The sequence below is a fragment of the Molothrus ater genome, chromosome 7 (genome assembly GCF_012460135.2).
Source record: "Molothrus ater isolate BHLD 08-10-18 breed brown headed cowbird chromosome 7, BPBGC_Mater_1.1, whole genome shotgun sequence".
Lineage (NCBI taxonomy): Eukaryota > Metazoa > Chordata > Aves > Passeriformes > Icteridae > Molothrus > Molothrus ater.
In genome coordinates this window covers 2,526,636-2,547,905 of record NC_050484.2, presented here as the reverse complement: position 1 = coordinate 2,547,905, position 21,270 = coordinate 2,526,636, and the positions used below count along the sequence as shown (strand labels likewise).

Here is a 21,270-nt window from a genome sequence, read left to right as displayed (position 1 = left end):
CCTTTCAGTGATGATCACCCTCTGTACCAGGCTCTTCCCTCTGTGATATCTCCACCCTCCTCCCATTCCCTGTTCCGGGCTGGGAGGTCCTATCTGAGACACATCTCCAGCAAGGCTTCTCCTTCCAGCACCCCATTCACTGCCCCTGAAGGATATTCCCTGATTTCTTCTGGGTTAAGCATTCCTCACCTTGATTTCCCTGATGGAAGCCTCTGTGTCAGCTGAGATGGACGTGTCCCCACTGCCTCTCCGTGAAGAAGTCCCTCCCAGAGAGGCCAAGGTAGCTGCTGATAAACTTGAGACAGTTCGTGCTCCCTACAATCACACACAGATAAACTGCTCAGAACTTTCTTTTCCACATAAATTATGGCTTTGTAGCTTTCCCCTCTTCTTTTTTTTTTCTTTAAATACACACATTACACCAATCCTTGCACTTCTAAATGATGCGCTTGTGATTAAAATCAAACTTTCCAAGAAGTAAAAAATCAAAATCAAGATTTACCAAGGGAAACTAATGAGAAAAGGCAGATCAGAAGTATTTAAATAATACTGCAATAGGAGTTTGCATAATTTAGCTTCTAACTGTTAATTCTTAATTGGAGAAAGTCTTTAGGGGCAAGTATCAGCCTGCCACACATGTTCAAAAATTGTAAAAATACATTCTGTGGAAGCTTTGGAAGCTCCTCTCCTTTATGGATATTTATTTACTCCACAGCAGTGGCCACATGAAGTGTTTGACTGTACTCAGGGTTAATGTAGCAGCCTCCTCTTTTATTATGATGATTTATTTATTTTTACATAAATAACTTAGGTCTCATAATTAAGATCTAATAAACACACACAGTGTTTGTGTGGCTTAGCCTAAAGCAGTTTCAGCCAACTGCTGTTGAAGGTCAGCTACTTAACATTGAGTAAGCAGGGGCTGAAAAGTTCATCTTCAGAAATGCTGCAGCAGAAGGCTCCAGAAATTCCAATTTTTGCCTCACAATGGGTTTTATAGGAGATTTCTGTGCACTCATGGCAAGCTGTACCCATGGAAAAGAATGAACAAAGCACTATTGTCAGAATAATTGATAAGATCCTTCTTACCTTCTCAAAGTCTTTTTCTGGCCTTTCCTCAATCTGTAAAAGAGAGGTTGAGAAGGAATTATTAATAGAATCAATAAAGGGTAAGAGAAAGCAGTAATGCACCAGAAATGCCACCACATCCTCCCCATCCCAAAAAGCACAAGGTACCAAGTTAGACTTGCAATCTAAAGCTTCAAACCTGTGGTTAATAATCCCCTTTCAAGACAAGTGGGGACTGCAACTTCAAGCAAAGATCCTAGACTACAAAACCGACCCCCAAATCAAAAATCAGGGATCAAGCCAAAGTCTAAATAAATGGCTTTTTAAGGGTTTCAGTATTTCACTGCAATTTGCTAATTTAAAGAGAGATTCCTGTACCAAAACTAGTCTAGAAGAACCCAAACAGTGAAAAAGCAGCATTTAGGGGGACAGAAAATCACCACAGATGCAGACAGTTGAAGGGTTTAAAAGTTACAGAACATCTCCATCTAAGATGGAACTAAGTGTAAAAAGGACCGAATGAAACTAAAAACTCAGTAGAACTCAACAAAACCTGAATTCTTCTTGGGACATTCAGCACTGTCAAGCTGGTTTCCCAAAAGACTCCCAGAAATATTAATGTCTTCCCCAGAGCAAGAAGAGCCTAATTGCCAAAGGGAATTGTACTTTTGAAACTACTGGAAAAACAATCAGGACAGAGCTGATTCAGGGGAAGGCAGGGCATAATTGAGATTAAGTTGATAATTTCCATTGAAAACACACTCAAAACTTACATCTCTTCCTAATCAGTCCACATTTGGCACAGTTGTTTGGAGCTTTTTTTCCTTTTATTACATAGAACAATATGGGGATAATCTCACTCATTATTCTTCATGTCACCTATGTTACCCTATTAAAAAAAATCTCAGAAATGTGAGGTACCTGTTACAAATCAGCCTTTTACATTGACATCTCACAGCTAAAATTCTCTATAAATTTGAATTCAGAAAACTTAAGGCTGAGGCTTCAAACTAAAATAAGCCAGACTTAAAGCACTAGATCTAAACTTGCAAAGACACTGAATACATAAAATCTTTAGGGAAAACCCCCTCAAATCTCTGAATTTGGAGGCAATAAGAGAGGGTCATTAATGAAGGCAGACAATTTAGCTCAGACCAAGAACAAGATGGACTGAATTGTGCAAACAGCTTTTTATTTTCATGCCTGACAGCTCCAAGTGCTGGATTTGGCAGCCTTCTAGCCTGGCCAAACACTGTGGTGTTGTTGTTTATCAAGACAGCTGTGGCAGTGTCAATAAAGGCATGTGACAAAAGATTTGTGTGTCCACACACATGTACCTCTGGAAATCTGTGTACAGCCTTTGCAAAATCTGTCCTACAGGGCACAGCTCAAAATATTTATGTTCCTTCAGCCATTTGCACAATGGTCTCTACTTTCTGGAACAAAGTAAAATCTCAGGTTTGAGCAAAATAAAGATGGAAGCAAATATTGATATTGTTTTAATGATGCATCACATGAAATAAAATAAAATAAAATAAAATAAAATAAAATAAAATAAAATAAAATAAAATAAAATAAAATAAAATAAAATAAAATAAAATAAATTTGACTCAGCACATGAGTCAAACAGAAGCTTGCATTTACAAAGGGGAATGTTGAAGACAACGTGGTGAGAGACATGACTGCAGTGAGTGTTTCTACTCAGAGCACTCCTCACCACACCTGTGAAGCCTGCTACACCTTTACTGCAAAACTATCTTAAATAATGACTCTGATGGGGCATAATCTCTATTAATGAAAGCTATTAAGTAACATCTAAAATTGAGCTGGTTAAGGAAACAAACCAGATTTCATCTTCATTTTTCATCCACTCAGTGCCATGAATGCCATACTCAAAGCAGTTTCTCCTCATAACCAGCAACCATCCCTAATAATTCGTTTAAATATTAACACTTTAAAACCCAATCAATTTCGAGAAAAGCCAGTTCCTCACACCAAAATAACATTACACAGATGCCTCCTGCTACATGACACTTTTCTAAGCAAAAAGCCAGGCTGAAACAAGGAGCATTTAATTTTATGGTTACAGGGCAGTGATACACCAAAATCTGTCTTGTAGAAAGAGAGAAACCTACTTTAGATGAATATTTTATACAGCTTTCATCGTGCTCATGTTTAGATTAATGTATTCACAGTACCCTTTAAAAAGATAAATTTTTCCTAAAGGAATCAGCCACCAGAGGGACCTCCAGGTTTCCAGCTTTCCCCCAGTCCCTCCCAAGCCCTCTGGCAGTTGATTCAGCAATAAATAAAACAGAGAAAGGTCAGGAGAGAAATGTTTATGTTTATTTGAAGTTGTACAGAATTCTTGCCCCAAACACTTGGCTTCTGCATTAGCATTCAATCAAGAACACTGCAATTGTTAAATAGGCTGAGAAGAACTTCTCCACCTTCACATGCACTCAGCACAGCCCTTCATAAAAATATCCTGGCTTTGGGACTTTTCCACACACAAACATAAAGGATTGACAGAATACTTGCCAGAAAAGGAGATTTAAAGAGGGATTCACTTAATTTACCTTTAATTGACACAACACTACCATTTCTCATTTGCACATGGGTCTGTCTCTAATCACAGGTTATCTTCCTCTCCACCAACAACTGGGGCAATTTGTACTTCAGTGCATAAAAAAGCAGGAAAAGGAAGTAATTTTCTGAGGAACTCCAGCATGCATATCTTTGTTTTGGCTGCTCTCTGCAAAGTAAGTGCAGTGGGATCAGAGTTCAGCCTCTCCTGACAGCAATTTCAGAATAAATCCAGAGCCACATTACAAAAATGTCAGCAATATCAGAGCTCACCACAGCTGGAAACACAACACGAGCAAGATCACCCCACAAGCCTTTATATGGCCAAAGTGCCTGTTTTCCATGGATTAAAAGGGTTACACCCTTTTAGGGTGAAGCTCTTTGCCACCAGTGGAGTGTCCAAAATGAGTTCCTGCAGCACCGGCACAGAGCATCCAACCAAACACCTACTGCAAGTACAGGGATCTTAAAATCAGTGAAAGGCCAGGACTGAGGCAGTTTCCAGCTTCCAGGCTCCTGAACAATCAGGGAAGGGAAGGCTGGAATTCTTCTGCCTGTGCCATGTCCCATGCTCAGGTATCAGAACAGCTTCAGTGTTCAGTATGTGGCTGTCCCTGCTCAGCTCCAGCTCACATCTTGCACTTAACTCACTTCCCCACGAAAGCAAAGGGGATTTTTGGTGACAAATCAAATTAAGATCATTTCCTGCCCTTAAAGTAGCACAGCACAGCTTGAAATGGAAATATGGCCCACAGCAGAGAAAAATTGTTAGGCTAGTGCTTAACACAGGATGGTACCTACAAAACCTGGAATTAAGAAGGAAAGAGGTACTGCAGTCAGTACAACCCCTCCAAGAACCCCCATCTTACCAGTCTGATCAGCTGGGCTGGGCCAGGCAGTAACTGAGTTCCTGCTGCTTCTCTGAGAGCCACCTGAACTCCAGCAATTAGCAAGAGTCAGCAGGGGAAAACCACTGCTGAAATCTGTCAGGTCTGAGGAGGGTTTGTGAGAAGAATCCTCTCTCAGGAATGAGTGCTATGCCAAACATCACTGCCTAAACAAACTTATCAGTGCCAGAAATGCAAGTTAGCACTGCAGCAAATCCTCACTCCAGAGGGGCCCAAAGCACATGCAGACTGTCAGAGGCAGGGCTAGGATACAACCTACCCTATCCCAAAGCACATCCAGACTGTCAGAGGGAGGGTTAGGACACAACCTACCCTATCCAAAGGGTCCCAAAGCACATCCAGACTGTGAGAGGCAGGGCTAGCATACGACCTACCCTAACCAAAGGATCCCAAAGCACATGCACACTGTCAGAGGCAGGGCTAGGATACAACCTACCCTATCCCAAAGCACATCCAGACTGTCAGAGGCAGGGCTAGGATACAACCTACCCCATCCAAAGGATTCCAAAGCACATCCAGACTGTCAGAGGCAGGGCTAGGATACAGCCTACCCTATCCAAAGGGTCCCAAAGCACATGCACACTGTCAGAGGCAGGGCTAGGATACAACCTACCCTATCCCAAAGGATCCCAAAGCACATGCACACTGTCAGAGGGAGGGCTAGGATACAACCTACCCTATCCAAAGGGTCCCAAAGCACATGCACACTGTCAGAGGGAGGGCTAGGATACAACCTACCCTAACCAAAGGATCCCAAAGCACATCCAGACTGTCAGAGGGAGGGCTAGGATACAACCTACCCTATCCAGAGAGAAGGCAAAGCTTCCTAAGTGTCTCCACCACAATTAAATCTGTCAGTGCCTTCATTTCTTTCTCTAAGTCTCTGCCAGAGAGCAAAGGTGGTCACAGCTGGGCACTGAGGTGTCCCCTGGAGGCAGGGACAGCCTGGGGAGTGAGAGAGCAGCAGGGATCTGGAAGTGCTGGTCGATGGCCAGTTGGATCTGAGCCAGCAGTGCCTGGAGCCAGCAGGGACATCCCTGTCCTGGGGGATCACCCCAGCAGTGCCAGCCAGGCCAGGTCCTGTCTGCTCTGGGCCTCACCTCCAGTGCTGGGGGCAGCTTTAGATAAGATCTAAAGCTGTTAGAGAGCCTCCAAAGGAGGGAGAGAAGATAGGGAAGGGGCTGCAGGGGCTGTACAAGGAGCAGCTGAGGGCACTTGCATTGTTCAGCTGGAGCAGAGGAGACTGAGGGCAGAGCTCAGCAGGGCTGGCACCTTCCATCCCTGGGGCAGCTCCAGTCTCTGCTCCCTGTAATGCCTCTGGATCCAGGGAATGGCTGGAGCTGTGTCAGGGATGTTTAGGCTGGATTTTAGGAAAAGGTTCTTCCCCCAGAGGGTGCTGGGCACTGCCCAGGCTCCCCAGGGAATGGGCACAGCCCCAGGCTGCCAGTGGACAGCACTCCCAGGGGTGCACAGGGTGGGATTGTTGGGGGGTCTGTGCAGGGCCAGGGTTTGGATTGATGATCCCTGTGGGTCCCTTCCAGCTCAGGATATTCTACAGCTCTGTGTGTGCTCAGGCTGAACTCTCACTGCTTGTGCTGCTGCCTGAGCCTCCACAAGCCAGGAAGAACCATCATCATCATCTCAGCACAGCCCTCTCCTCTTGTTTCACCTGCCTCTGCCTTAGAGAGCCTTCAGACAAATACTACTGAGCCTGTTCCAGATTTAGAAATAATTGCTTTTCACTAGTAGCTTCTTGATTTAGAAAAGAAAAATAACAAAACTCCTGCAATTTATATCAAAAGTCCAGCTCTGCCAAAACATGCTGAGAGCTCAGGCCCATCTGTACAGAAATATCTGATGTTTGCTCTCAGTCGTATTAAGATCTGTACTTTCTGTGAGGATGGTTTAATATTAAACAACATATTTGCATATCTGCAGTAACTGCAAGGACAGCAGATAATTACCAGTGGGATAACATGAAAAATGTTAAAAGAAAAATAAACAAACAGCAAACTTCTTTCAGATATAGTGAATTCTGTAACTAACTACAAAGCCAAATATTCACACATTGTGTTGAAGTATCTTCCTGAGTTTGACTGTATCACCAACATGGTAACAGAAATGAGAACACCAGCTAGCAAAGCTGTGCACAGCAGGAAAACCACTGCAGGAAAACTACTGCTGCTTTTTGCTCACTGCTCAGTGAACAGTTACAGGAGGGGGAAACAAAACTCTGAGTAAAAAATTTCAGAGCTGCAGTGACAAGCTGTTGTATGCTTTAGTTTATAAAGTTCCACGGAATCATTCTCCACTCTCAAGTACCTGACTGGAAAGTCTACAAGAACACTTTGAAGCTTGTCAGCAAAAGTGATCCATCCTCTGAGCTACAGGAAAAGCAGTATCTGTTTAATGCAGGAAAAAAATACTATAATCACAAAGTGCTGCTGGATTGACCCTGTGTAGCAATGAGAACTTTTAGGATCAGCTGGACTCACTATGACATTAACTCTGCTCTTCTTCAAGGTGACAGAGATAAGGGAAGCTCTTCACAGCAGGCAATAAACCACTAATTAAACCAAAAAAAGGTAATTTAAGGAGTGCCTGCTGTCTCCCTGCAGAGCAGATTCAGCTTGGTGCTGACTCAGCACAGCATCTCCAGCCTCTTGCATACCACGGGGCCAAAGTGTAAGCAGGGAATTTAAAACCCAAAACCTCCCTTGCACCTCCCAGCATCCTGTGATTCCTCTGAGGAACTTGCAGGAGTGACTCAGCTGGCACACAAAAAACACCAACTGCACTGTGTGGGTACCCAGTTCTTATTGCCCTTACAGAGCTGTAATGGAATCCCTGTTTATTCTGCTTAGTTCTTGCTTTGGGGGTAATTGAAATTCAGTTTGCAAAGCCATTTAAGATGTATTACTAATATAAGTTATATTCTGCAAGAACTCATAGCTCAGGGACTCAGGTTCAGGGGCTAATTAAAACACTGATTTATTTATAGCTCACCGGCTGCCATACATTATCTGATGAAAACCCCTCTGTTTTTTAACAATTTTAAAAAGTGAATGTACCCTTAGAACACCAAAACTTCAGAGCACACAGCTCTGTTGTATCAGTTTTCAAATGGCAGACTCCAAAATTCACTCTCTGAGGCAAATTAATGTTGTTATATTTTAGTTTACTGTAAGCTGCATGTTTCCTCTACCAGACATCCAACTGCACTCAGCAGCTGTCCCCATGCTTGGAAATAAATCAGAAAGATACCCAGAGCTGGAAACAGCCACAGAGACCAACAGCCACAGAGAGAAAGCACAATGTGGCATTAAAAAATTCAAGACAGAAACTCCCTAAAAGCAGGGGATGGCCAAGCCTTTAGTGATGCCTTGTGAAGGCTGCCCTAGAACAGAGGCTGGGCAGAGTTAAAGAATAAAGCAGGGATTTATTAAAAGGCCTCAATGGATCCACCTTGGGCAGCACAAGAGCCCAGCCAGGGCTGCACCCAAGATGGACCAAAATGGTCACAAAATGGACAATTGGTCACAGGGTCTGTCACTTTTTTAAGTTCTGGTCCATTTGCATATTGGAGTTAATTGTCCAATTACAGCTTTAGCCTATGAAGTCCCATCCTTCTTGTTTTTCTCTCTCCAGCCCACATTGTTTGTGCTCTTGGGCCTGAGATTTGGATCATTTGTCCTTGGTCCCCAGCTAGAGAAGGAATTGTTTTGTCTCCCTGCTCTGTGCAGAGAGCTCAGCATCCCCTAATATGAAGCCCAGACCCACACACTAAAGCAGCACAGGATCTAAAAAATATAAAAGCTCAAACCTGAGGCATCATTAGCACTTGAGCATTGCTCAGCCACAGCTTGTGCTGGGTGCTCCTCATCCCTCTAGCACTTCACCCTGCTTAAGACTGCAGTGCCTGGCACTCTGCAATCCCACAAAGATGATCAAAACCAACCTCTGGAGAGCCCTGCAGCTCTGCACCAAAATACTGCTCACTGGACAGAAACTGAACTGCTTGAATGCTGCAGGAGATTTAGGGTTTCCTGCTCCCCCAAAAGCACTTCCATCAACATCCCAGTCTTTTCCCCAATAACCTTGCTGTGCTTTTTTCTCCATTTAAAGCAAACACAGCATTGTCATGAGAGTCCAAAGTGCATGAGAGTCCAAACATTCATCTGCATAGAAATCACTTCAGTTTTGCAATTCCTCCTCTTGTTTCTTTGTCTTAACATACATCTGCATAGAAATCACTTCAGTTTTGCAATTCCTCCTCTTGTTTCTTTGTCTTAACATACATCTGCATAGAAATCACTTCAGTTTTGCAATTCCTCCTCTGGTTTCTTTGTCTTAAGCACTGCCCAGAAGGTCCAATTAGCACCCTAAGAAACTCACAGAAACTCCTTTAACTAATTTTCTTCATCACTGCATTTATAAATCCAGGGATACAAGCACTGACATTTAGAGGATTCATGCTCAGATGACTGACTAGTGGTTACTATTTAACAGTGCCATTAAGGGAAATGTCTGAGGTAGATGTACCTGAATTACTAAAAAAATCTTCCTACTGTTTTATGCACTACCAGATTGCAAATGGAATTTTATAGCTGAAATTTCTGTGCTGCTGCCATTGCTACTACTAGAGAATTTTTCACTCTAAGGTTCCAAATATTTAGGCAGATTACAGGAGAAGTGTGACAGCACTTTTAAGCAAATAATACATCCCTTAAGAATTACTCAGAGACAGTGACCTCTCTGCACAAAAAAAAGGCCTTGAAGGAGAGAGGAATGAAACAGTTGAGGGGCAAAGAGAAATAGAGGAGCTCACCACTGGACTGGCCCGAGCAGAGCTGGCTCTGGAGGATGCCCGAGATCCCGACCCAAGGTAGCAGCTGTACTCAGAAGGCTGCAGCAGGAAATCCAGGAACAGCAGGCAGAGAAAAGAGAAAGCCATTAGAACTGGCAAGGGAAGCAGAGAAGGATGTAGAGCATCACATCTGAAATTACTTCAAGAGATGGTTACATGCAGCTGGACAAAGGAACAGCAGTGAAAAACAGAGAATTGTTAATTTGAAAATTAAGGCAAGCAGTAATTCCACTGGCAGTTCAAGTAGAGATTTGGCTCAATTCTTAGAATACTAATAATTTATTTATATCTCTTCAGGTACCAGTGACAAGTAAACAATTCAGTTTCTCTACAAAAGCCTCCATCCTACTACTTTCCAAGAGCTCTGACGCTCTCTGGTGAATCATTTTCCCATGTTCCCAACACTGTGCACCTATAAAACGAATTTGTGCTCCACAGGCCGAAGGAAGAAACATCCACCATATATGTGGGGATTAAAGTAAAAGCTGAGCCCAGCTCAGAGACTGAGTCTCTCTCCTGGTTTTCCAGCACCTGCAGTCCTCATCTCCTGCCAAAGAAAATCTTGCAGCTTTTTTTGAAAGGAAAGATCTGAGCAGAGAGGCAGGACAGGGCTGGCTGGCTGCTGACAAGGACAAAGAATGTGTCCATGCTCTTTTATTTCCAGAGGTTTTAATGCAGTGGACATGGAACAGGGAAATAAAAGTTTAAAGCATCAGGGAAACAGAACTAGAACTTACCCTGGAAACAACGAGTTTATTTCAGAGGTGATTAGGATTTCTCAGATACAAACACACAGAAATCTGAAGAATTAGTATACTTTGGAGATGTGGGTTTTTTCAGGGCTTTTTTTATTAAGTCACCTGGCCACTACAGGGCTGTTCCATCACCATTAGTCACAGCAGCACAGCATCACCTGCAAATTAAGCTTGCAGCACTAATGAATGGTGAGAGGGTAAGCTGGAAATAACCCCAGCTAGAGCACAAGCACAGGGTCAGCCCACAAAACATCCTGTGCAGGGTGCACAGCCCATGGGCAGGACAGTGCCGTCGGGGCACCCCGAGGGAGGGCCGGGCACAGTGTCCAGAGCAGCTGGGGCTGCCCCTGGATCCCTGCAATGGTCAGTGCTGGACAGGGCTTGGAGCACCCTGGAGAGTGGAAGGTGACCCTGCCCAGGTGGCCTTTAATGTCCCTTCCAACCCCAGAGCTGGGGTTGTCCTGTGGTTGACTCTGTGTCCTACACTGGCTTTGTGCACCTGATCTTCATTTCAGAGGTGAGAATATACACAGTACAAAACTCTGCTGCACACTGTTTCCAACTATTGCCAGTCACACAATAATTCCTAAATTAAAGGCAAAAAGCACTGAAGTAAAGCCACAGATTTTGTTTGGTCACTGCAGTGTTTTATGCCTAACAAAAGAAGGGTTTAGAATAAATTTGAAACTTGTGACAGGGAAAAAGTTGTACCTACTGCTGAGTCCCATATTAATGTTCCCAGGCCCTATTTATCCCACAGCTGCTCCCTGTGCATTGCAGGGCTGACTGTGGAAGTGGCTGTGACCATGCAAGGCCACTGTCAGCCTCACCCCCTGCATCCACCTGCCCTTCCAAAAACACTTTTTGGGAACAGCCAGCAGAGGTGACACTCCCACTCCAGGTTAAAAGTGCTGCAAGGTTCAGAGGCATTAAAACAAAACAGCTTGTCACAGGTGTTGTGACAAGGTCACTGCCTCTGGGACAAACCCCTCCTGCCCCAACTCTCTCATTACTCCAGGAACTGGAAAGGTTGGGTTACACACAAATAAATACCTGTGGCTCAGAGTGGGATGGGGATGGAGGGAGGGGAAAGCACCAGGGTTTCAGTCCTCATGCCACTGACAGCCCCTGAAAGACCCACAAACAGGTTTTTGGCTGAAAGGTTTGGGCTGTAAATGATGTGAATCAGTGGGCTGGCAAGAGGATGGCACAGCCCTCGAAGGACTAACAAGTGCTTAGAAAGCATTCTTCAAAGTGTTTCCTCCTCCCAGCTAATAAAAATGTGATGTTTAAAGTTAACATCACTGCTCTGTCTCCAGGTTTTTCACTCTTATGGCCTTAGATGGTGGTTATTTGTTTGCTGGGGCTCTCTTGGTTGGTTGGGTTCTGCTGCCCCAAACACCCACAGAGGAGATATGAAGGCATTTTGTGCCTTTTAATCTGTAAACCAGCTCCTGGAGTTTCTTTTTTGAAAATACACAATTGATATGGCCATTCCTTACATTGTTGCTCCCCATCCCCATGACAGAGCCCTCCACTCTCAGGAACACACATTTTGGAAGCACTGTCACATACATGAATGTAAAATATATTTGACTATAAATCCAAGAAACAAAACCAAGCCACCCATATATTCCCAAAAATCATTCACTTCACACTGCTTATGAGGAACTGATTTTTAAATTTTTGGCTGATTATTTTTTAAACTTGTATTTTTCTCAGTTTTGACAAGCAGAATTAAGTCTCAGGGAGGGAAAGGATTTCATGTATGGCCTTCCCAAGGTGTTTTATCTGTGTGAGGCAGAAGTGGACTCCCTGTCCCACAGAGAGATGAGTTCCCATTAATCACTGCTTCATGGAAGCTGGTGGGAAATCCAAGAAACAAAACCAAGTAACCCATATATTCCCAAAAATCATTCACTTCACACGGCCTACATGGAACTGATTTTTAAATTTTTGGCTGATTATTTTTCAAAATTGTATTTGACAAGCAGAATTAAGTCTGAGGGAGGGAAAGGATTTCATGTATGGCCTTTCCTAGGTATTTTATCTGTGTGAGGCAGAAGTGGATTCCCTGTCCCACAGAGGGACGTGTTCCCATTGATCACTGCTCCATGGAAGCTGGTGGGAATGGTGCTCCCTCTCCTGCTGCCTAGAGCAGCAGGTGCTGGATGTCACAGAGCCCAGGTGGAAGGTTGCCCAGGCTGGCAGAGGACAGGGACAGAGCAGGGAAAAGCAGAAAAGCTCTTACAGCACGGGAACTGGGGGCACTATAGCGCCGGCTCCCGCTGTAAACGCTCTCGTCGTACACGGACGCCTACAATGAAACACAGAGTCAGCACAGCACGGCACCTCAGCCTCTCTGCACACTCACAAACTCACCCAGAACAAGAAGAGGCAGCCAGCAGCATGGGCAGGGACAGGGACACCTCCTGGGGGCAAGGACAGGGCCATCTCCTGGGTGCAACACAAGCAGCATGCAGGGGAAGAGCCGAGGCGAGCGTACGTGCAGGATGTGACACACCCCGAGATGGGACACCAACCCTGCTCCCAGGGCTTCAATTTAATTTTAACTCAATTCACTGCCTACCCATAACATGGCTACATCAATTCTTACACTGATCCCATCTGTTTCACCTTCATTGCTGGTGCTGGCAGTGATGAGCTCCACTTACCTCCTAATAAGCTTCACTTACCAGCCAGTTTAGTAAATTAATAAAATAGGAGGAAAATGCATATTTTAAGACAGACTCTGGTTTAGCATAGAGATATATGGTTCAGGAAACTCAAGGGGAGTGGGAAACTCTACCTTTAAGCTTTGAGAAAAAATTCTGAGAAGCTCATTTTAAAGAAGAAGGCAGGAATTTGTCTAAAAAATTATATTTGTGAGCAGATTTTTGTTAGTTTTTAAGCAGCCAGCAAGAATTGATGTTGCCTCTCTGTCCTGCTCCTGGAAAGACACCGAGGAAGACAATTCCCTGGCAGCATCACAACCCCATGAGCACAATCCCAACAGGAATTAAAGGAAGGCTCAGCAAACCCAGGTGTGCACAAACAGCATCACACACGTGGCATTCAGATGGATGGGACACCAGGGGTGAGACAAATAAATGCACCCAAGGGGGAATGACAGACAGAGGCAGGGGACAGGATGTGCATGGCTGGGGGTGGGTGGCTCTGGTGTTGGTGCTCAGAGCATCAGCACAACAAACCCTGTAACTCCTGGCTGGCAGGGCATCGCTGTACAGCAGGGAGGGCTGGGGGAGACAAGCACAACACTTTTTGGTTTGGCACAGAAAATTCAACAGGAAAAAAAACCAGGTGCCTAGAGCAGAATGAACCCTCTTGGTGAGAGATTAGGACCACTATATGACAACAGAAGGAAGCCCAGTACAGAGAATATTAGTCATGTGCTCCATGAAAGCATTAGATCTCTGCTCCCCAAAGACTAAGAATACCAAGCAGGCACGTGCATTTCCTACAGGAAGGGAGGACACAGACAGTATGCAAAAGCAAAACAGCAGAATTTAATTTTAGGTTGTTAAGCTGTTATTGTCTCCCACACGTTTGTGTACAGGAGCCAGAAATGGGGCTTGTCCTCATGAAAAAGAGCTACACAGAAGTGCTTCAAAGCACACACTGTTAGTTATAAGATCATCTCCTGTGTGTTTCATTATTTACAAATGCAGAGAAAACACAACCAATTCAGGAAAAAACTACAAGTGCTTCAGTCAGAGCAGGCTGAAACAGGTGTTAGTAACCATCCCCCCCAAAATGCAGAACTTACACAAACCCAGAGCACTCTGTGTGTGTGGCAGAGCTGGGTGCAAGAGGCTCCAGCAGTGACCCCCAGCCCAGGTCCTGCTGCCACAGTGCCCCATCCACACCCCTGTGCTGAGCTGCCCCCTGGGGCACTGCTGGAGCTCTGCTGGCACCCAGCTCTGCCACACACAGGGGACAATGCAACCTCCCAGGGGTTTTACACTTCACTGATGCTCTCCCAGCACTCTGGGAGTTGCTTCCCTGTAATTCTGTGTGGTGCAGACTGGATTGTCTCAAGCTCACCAGACTGACACGCTAGGCAGAGGAGCTGCCTCAAACAGAGAACTTCAGGTAATTAAGATTTCCCTTATCTTTCTAGACCAACTGAGGCCAGTGGCAGACAAGGAAAGGGAGGAGCAGCAAAGGAAAACTGACTGTGCTCATTTGAAAACAGTTTTCCATGACTCATTCCAATCTTAAAAGGTCTGATTTGTTTGGGGCTTGTTTTAAAGTTTCACTAAAAAGAGCTACAGAGACTCTTGACAATTGGTCCAATTGATTCCTAAGTACAAGAGGTTGTATTATCCAAACAAAGTCCAGGCCAGGTGAAGCCAGAGGGCAACAGACCCAATTTCCATTTTGGGAAGAAAGTTGAGAGGTGGAAGCATAGCTGCTGTTGGGGAGACCCAGGTCAGAGTAGTAGGAAGCCTGCATTAACAAACAACGCAAAAAAATAAAAAAGAAAAAAGAGAACTCCTTGAGAACTCAGCTTCACTCTTTATTCCTTTAAATGGGAAGCAAAAAGTAAATTAAGTGAATACAAACTGCAAAGCAGTCAAAGTGGTCACAGATGCAAGAAGAGAGAACTGCATTAAAGCTGTGAGGATGTGTGAAAACTGTGGGACCTTTGAAGCACTGGAAAAATGCACTGGTCAGAGAGCTGGCCAGGTTCCTCCTGAGATCCTGGGGAGTTTATGTCCTGTAAGCTACACCCCCAGGAGTTTATGTCCTGTAACCTACATCCCCATGAGTTTATGTCCTGTAAGCTACACCCCCAGGAGTTTATGTCCTGTAAGCTACACCCCCAGGAGTTTATGTCCTGTAAGCTACACCCCCATGAGTTTATGTCCTGTAACCTACATCCCCATGAGTTTATGTCCTGTAAGCTACACCCCCAGGGGAAGCTGAGATGCTGGGAGATGGAGAGCAAAGCCAGGGACCAAAGCTGCTGCCTGTGCCCAGCAGGAAGTGTGAGCAGCCACTGTCAGACATGGCAAGACTGAGTGGAGAGAAAACTGTTCTCTAAGAAGTGAGACTTTAAGCACCTTCTTTAAATTAAACACCTTCTCTCCCTGCTTTCTGCCTTGCATCCAGTCATCCCTGCACTTCTGGTCTACTCAGGGGATCTTAATGAGGAATGGTTGTTCTGAAAGGTCTCACACTTTCACCTCCTTTGCTGCTCTCCAGAGCTCTCCTTTCACACCTACTCCTGACACCTTTCCTCTCCAAACATTTCTCATGGGGTCTAGACAGCCAAGGCTCTCTGCTTTCAGCAGTCAGCTCCTGACAAACCCTAACTCATCCTTGCCTCACCACTGTGATCCGTGGAGGTGTTAATTTCCTCACAAAGGAGGCAGATCTGTGGTAAAATAAAGGAATTTGTTTGCTTTCTTCTGTCACTGTAAGCAAACAGAAATTTAGATATGTCACAATAACCACAGGTACAGGCTGAGGGCAAATCATTGTCCAACCTCAAAAAAACCTAACCCAAGAAACAACCAAAACCAAAACCCACCCAAACAATGCCTGTACAATAAGACTTTGTCTGAAAGGAAACCTGAACTAAACTTTAAGAAATGATTTTCATTCCTGCTTAGAGTTTTCAATCTGCACGTGGGCTGTTTGGCACATGGCATTAATCATATTTAAGGGATCAACCTGTGACACTGCAAGTGCAGTGTGCACATGGAGATCAGTCCCTTCTGTGACTTAAAACTGGACACCCATTTTGGAAACAGCCATTGCCAGCAGGTTCATTCATCATTTCCCTGCTGTCCTGAAGAATTTTCCTATTTTTCATTTTTCCTTGTCACTTTGTGATTCAGCTTGGGCTTTTTGGAGAGAATATTCCTAAAAAGTGAATGCCAGCCAGGCTGGCATCAATTTGGTTTGAAGTTTCAGCTATTCTGAGTTACCCCCAAACTTTCCTCCCCCTCCTAATTAATGATTAATCCAAACAGCAACAGAACTACAAGGAACTAACGATGTTGCTGTAATTAAGCCCTACTCAGACTAAACCCCCACGCTGCAAACGCTAATTCCAGCATGATTTTAAATTATTTAAATGGAAACCAAACAACCTCTTCTCCCTGGATGCCTTTCTTGCAGATATTTTGCTCTCCCTACAGTCCTTGGAGCACTGGAGTATGTCAGTAAAGAGTCAGAACATCATTTATCACCAGTGCTACGGAATAAAGCTCCTTGAACTCCTCAAATGGCTCAGCAACAGGACAGGCTGTTTTTTCAGCAGTCCAAGCAACAGTATTTCATTGTCTCTTATCCACATAATGCCAGGTAAATTATATGGCAGCAACAATTTTAGATGGACGTGAAATATCAGATTTCACTGTTTATCCAGGCTCCTGCTTAACTTCGTGCCTACAAAGTCACCCCCTGAACTCTCTCTCATGTTCAGCGTGTTATTGCTCAAACACTTGGATAAATGGGGGCTTAAAAGAGTTTATTTTTGGCCTAAACACTGAGCTTTAGGCTGCATAGCACTAAATTTCTTTAGAAGCCTTGATAGCACAAAGATCAACAGGCTCTGAGCTTTTGTCTGGCTTTGTTAAAATAAAGGGAAAAAGAAAACCCCAACAGTTTCCCCTTTGCCCCCAGGCTGTGCCTGGACAACCCCTTTAAATCATTTGCACAATCCCCAATTTTTAACAAAGCAGGGCCAGGAGTTGCTGTAATTGACACACAACACTTGTGCTGGAACAGGAGGGAACATTGTGACCTGCATCCTCACAATTGAGTTAATTATTAAGCTTTTCTGGACTGGAAATAAAAGTCCATCAATGTTAAGTAGTTAAGTGGGAACACTTGCACTGGCTCTTCAGCTCTGTAGGCGTTTCCAGAAACCCTAGGATATGGTTTATAAAGGGAAAAAAGAAAAAAAAAAAGCCAAAAAACCAAAGGCATTTAGTTAAGCAAACTTCAAATAAACAATGTGCATTTGGGGAAAATTCAAAATCCATATTAACTATGCAAATTCAAATTCAAAGTCCATTTTAACTATGGAAATCTCAAGGCATGGACTAAATTAGGAGATTCAGTACTAGAGCACAGCATGAACACCTTGCAGAGGTTGTAAAACACTCACTCTGTTTCCAGCATGTGGAAATCCCCCCTGCCAGTGCTGCCACAATGTAATTTCTAACCAGTTTTGTTTACAAGTTAAAGCAGCTCTGGCTCCCAAGATCTTTCTGTACCAATTTCTGAGACTCCCCACTCATGGCCTGATTTTTGATTTTTTATTTCCAAACAACTTCTTGCTGCACCTCCAGTGCCTGACAAACTCCAAACCCACAACGTGCAAGACAGGTAAAACCTGCTTCACTGCCAAAAAGAATTTGCTAATTAGCTGTAATCCCATCAAATGGAGTGATAGAATTTTATAGCAATAGAAATCATCTACTAACCCTGCTAGATTTTCTACTCTGAGATGATCCATACACGTCTTCCTCATAACCATTGGTCTGTTATGGAAGGAAAGGAAAAAACAAAAAAGGAAAGACAAAAAAAGGAGAGAAGAAAAATTGACAGAGACCCTGAAGGGAATTTTTAAGCAAATGTCATCACTTATGAAAAGCAAAGGCAGAGACAGAACTTTTCAAAGATACACCAGAACAGGAGAAGTGCAGGATTAGGTCATGACTTCAAACATGAGGACACGAACATTTGTGTCACTGCCTCTAGAACAGCCAAAAATGTCAAGGATACTCCTGCTTGCCCTTTTTGATCCCCCTTTTTTAAGATTTTTTTTGCCTCTCCTATTATTACTGGTCTATATTCAAACACTGTGAAGGGAATAGGACACAAAATGGGGACAAAAAGGAGATCACAGACTACAATAAAGGGCATAAATCACTATAGCTGTTTATACCTCAGGCAGCCAAACACCTAAAAAGCTGCAAATTGTAGTAGAGGAATTAATTCTATTTGAGAAATCCAGCTTAGCAAACACGCAGTGCTGGATAAATTCTCTTCTTTTTGATTTTGAGCATCAGAATGAAACCCAGACAGTGGCCATCTGCCTCACCCCAGGATTCTGAGGGCTGGTAGGAGATTTGGGTGGGCTCAGCTGTCCTCCCTGGGGTCAGGAGGGAAAACAAACAAGCCCAGAAGGACTGCTCCATAAACAAGGTGAGGTGCTTCAAATCCCTATGGCAGCAGTGCTGGGAATAAAAGAAAACAATCAGTGACTCAGTCCTGAGTCTGGGAATGTGGTGGTGAAGAAGAGAGGACAGACCCAAAAGTCTCCTCAATGGACAGCATTAAAAGCTCAGGTTTCCCCAGCAATTCACTGTTCAGGTATCACCTCACAGCCAGCCCTGGTTTAACACTGAAAACAAGGAAGCACTCTGTGTATTTGGGGTGGGGGTTTGGTGGAAATTTAATTAGAATTTTCTATTAAAATTAAGTTTTGAAGTCCATGTTTTAATGAGTTCCCAAAATGAAAATCCACTAGAACCAATCTGAATCAATCTCCAGGGGAAATATTTATCATCTGCTATACAGCAGCTTGCATGAAAAATTAAACAAATTAACTTAGAAACCAAATCAGAGCCAAGCTGGGAAAACTACTTCTGGGAATAGCTTAGAATCTCTATTGAAATGCAATCCTATCACCCCAAATGGAAGGCAAACTTCCAAGTTTCTTTTATTCAAGAACTGATTTAAAATACTGCTGTAGCCTTCTCACACAGCTTGGCTTCTTTCCAGCTTTTACCAGGTTGTTTGTTTTTCTTTTTCCAAGCTCCTTGAATTTCTCCAACGCTTAAGAATGGTTAAAATGGATCTCCAGCAGCTGAAGGCAGCGCTCTGTGCAGACCAATTACCTCCACCACCCCTTTTATTGCTACACTGAGGACTTGTTTGCCTTTTTCAGCTGTGCAATATTGACTAAATGTAACCTCAGATCACTATCTGAACCATCCTATTACTTTGTAATGGTACCTTCATTTTTCCCAGATGTGGTATTCCCCATTTGTTTTTACTGTTATTCCATCTTGACAAGTTGTCTCCTGTTTATCATCAGTATTTTCTCTCTAACTCTTGTAGGAAACTGCCTTCACTCCCTGCACTCAGCCAGCCAGGCAATACAGACTCCTGGGGAACTGCTTTTCCCTCCTTAAAAAACCCAGATGATGCTGTCTTAGCTGGGAACAGACCAGCTGAGATCCTTCCCAGCTGTCCTGTTCTCTAACCAAGTTCTTTTCCAACTGTACATTCCTTTTACAAGAACGAGATCTGGGCCCAAGGTTTCACTTCATGTCACGCAGAGACAGCCAGGAGCCTCACAGTTCCATTTACAGTAACATCCTTTATGCCCTGAAATAATTACCCTGTTTAGGACCTCCAGCTGCATTGGCATGATGGATTTTCCACAAGCCCAGGGTAACTGGTCATCACTTGACAGTTCAGGCCCTTCTAAAGGAATTTGCCTCATTTGCCCTGTGTCTCCCAGAGTTGAGCCTGAAGCCCCAGCGCTGAGGCCATTTCCCTGCCCCTCTGACCCATCCTCTCCAGAAACCTCTCCAGTGCATATTTTTGAAGGCAAATGCTCCAGGCAGCTCTTGGAGAGCAGGGTCAGTTTTATCAGACCTTGCTGGCCTTTGTTCTAGGCTACATTTACATGCAAAGCATCTGACCCTCATGAAAACTGGAACAAATAACACTGCATGCTAGAGAGGCTAAAATGACTCCATTTTACTTTTCTCCCTTTTGTGACCCTATTTTCTCTCTGCATTTTCTTCTTGCTTTTGACAAAGGAAACCATTTCACTGTCACTGTGTCCATTTCTGCTTGTAATGTTTTTTTTACCTCAGGCTGCAGCTGGTGCTGCTCCCTCAGGCTTTCTCAATCCCACACCCAACTTCCAGCCCTCAGAAAAATTCTCTGCTTGTTTCCAGTGTGGCAAAGAACCCCAACCCAGCCTCCATCTCATGAGCTAAAGGATAAAGTAGGGATTTATTAAAAGGATCTCCTCAATGGCTCCACCTTGGGCAGCACAAGAGCCCAGCCAGGGCTACACCCAAGATGAGCCAAAATGGTCACAAAAGGGACAACTGGTCATGGGGTCTCTCACTTTTATAAGTTCTGGTCCATTTGCATATTGGAGTTAATTGTCCAATTATAGCTTTAGGTTATGAAGTCCCATCCTGCTTGTTTTTCTCTCTTCAGTCCATGTTGTTTGTGCTCTTGGGCCTGAGATTTGGATGATTTGTCCTTGGTCCCCAGCTGGAGAAGGAATTGTTTTGTCTCCCTACTCTGTGAAGAGAGCTCACCATCCCCTAACATGAGGCTCAAACCCACACACTAAAGCAGCACAGAATCTGAAAAATAGAAAACCTGAGGCATCAGTGTCCTCTTTGCCTGCCTGGAATAAGATTCACCCATGACAGGGGGTGGAATGAGATGGGGTTTCAGGGCCTTCCTAACCCAAACCATTTGGGATTCTATGACATTCTCTCAACATTGCCTATTTCTGTGTCCAAGTTAGGTAGCTCCAGTAAGGTTTTGAGTTTCCCCCATGCACTTTATGCACAGCACTGAAATAAGAGTTTGCATTATCCCACATTTTGGAGATGAACTGGTGCTCATTATTCCCAAGGAAGTGCTGATAGCTGTGGTGTATCCTTGACACTGGGCTGGCAGCTCTCCCACCTGCACACACTCCTTGTCCTGCCACAGTGGCTTTGGAGGCAGAACCCTCTCTGAGACACACAGAAATACATACTGCTTTGGAGTAGTTCTTCTTTTTGGTCCTCTCACTCTCTAATCCAGCCTGCAGTGGGATGAAGAACGTGGGGTGAGATCAGTGAGTGTGTGCACCCCCATGTGGGGCCAGGCATGCACATCCCCATGCAGGCAGAGGAGCAGAGCAGGGCTCGGGGAGCAGCCAGTGCACCCCTGGAGTCAAACGCTCGGTTATTGGGAATATTGCTCGGTTATTGGGAATATTGCTCGGTTATTGGGAATATTCTCAAGTGCTGATGGCACTGGTAAATTTAGCAGCTGAGCTTCCAATCAGCCACGCTGG

General features: G+C 44.2%; 1 protein-coding gene across 9 annotated transcripts in view; it reads right to left on the bottom strand.

Annotated features, from left to right (window-relative positions):
- Positions 1–21,270, bottom strand: part of LRRFIP1 (LRR binding FLII interacting protein 1) — a 106,084-nt gene that overhangs the window by 22,092 nt on the left and 62,722 nt on the right. For 5 of the 9 annotated variants that reach the window (XM_054515323.1, XM_054515324.1, XM_054515321.1 and 2 more), the window contains 8 exons: positions 20,968–21,015; positions 17,648–17,704; positions 14,574–14,654; positions 13,397–13,441; positions 12,436–12,501; positions 9,391–9,468; positions 1,090–1,122; positions 190–315 (listed from right to left, as the gene is read on the bottom strand). In XM_054515323.1, coding sequence (XP_054371298.1) covers positions 190–315; positions 1,090–1,122; positions 9,391–9,468; positions 12,436–12,501; positions 13,397–13,441; positions 14,574–14,654; positions 17,648–17,704; positions 20,968–21,015 — 534 coding nt within the window. The remainder of the gene's footprint in view (positions 1–189; positions 316–1,089; positions 1,123–9,390; positions 9,469–12,435; positions 12,502–13,396; positions 13,442–14,573; positions 14,655–17,647; positions 17,705–20,967; positions 21,016–21,270) is intronic. The other 4 variants (XM_036387281.1, XM_036387275.2, XM_054515320.1 and 1 more) reach the window with 3 other exon arrangements.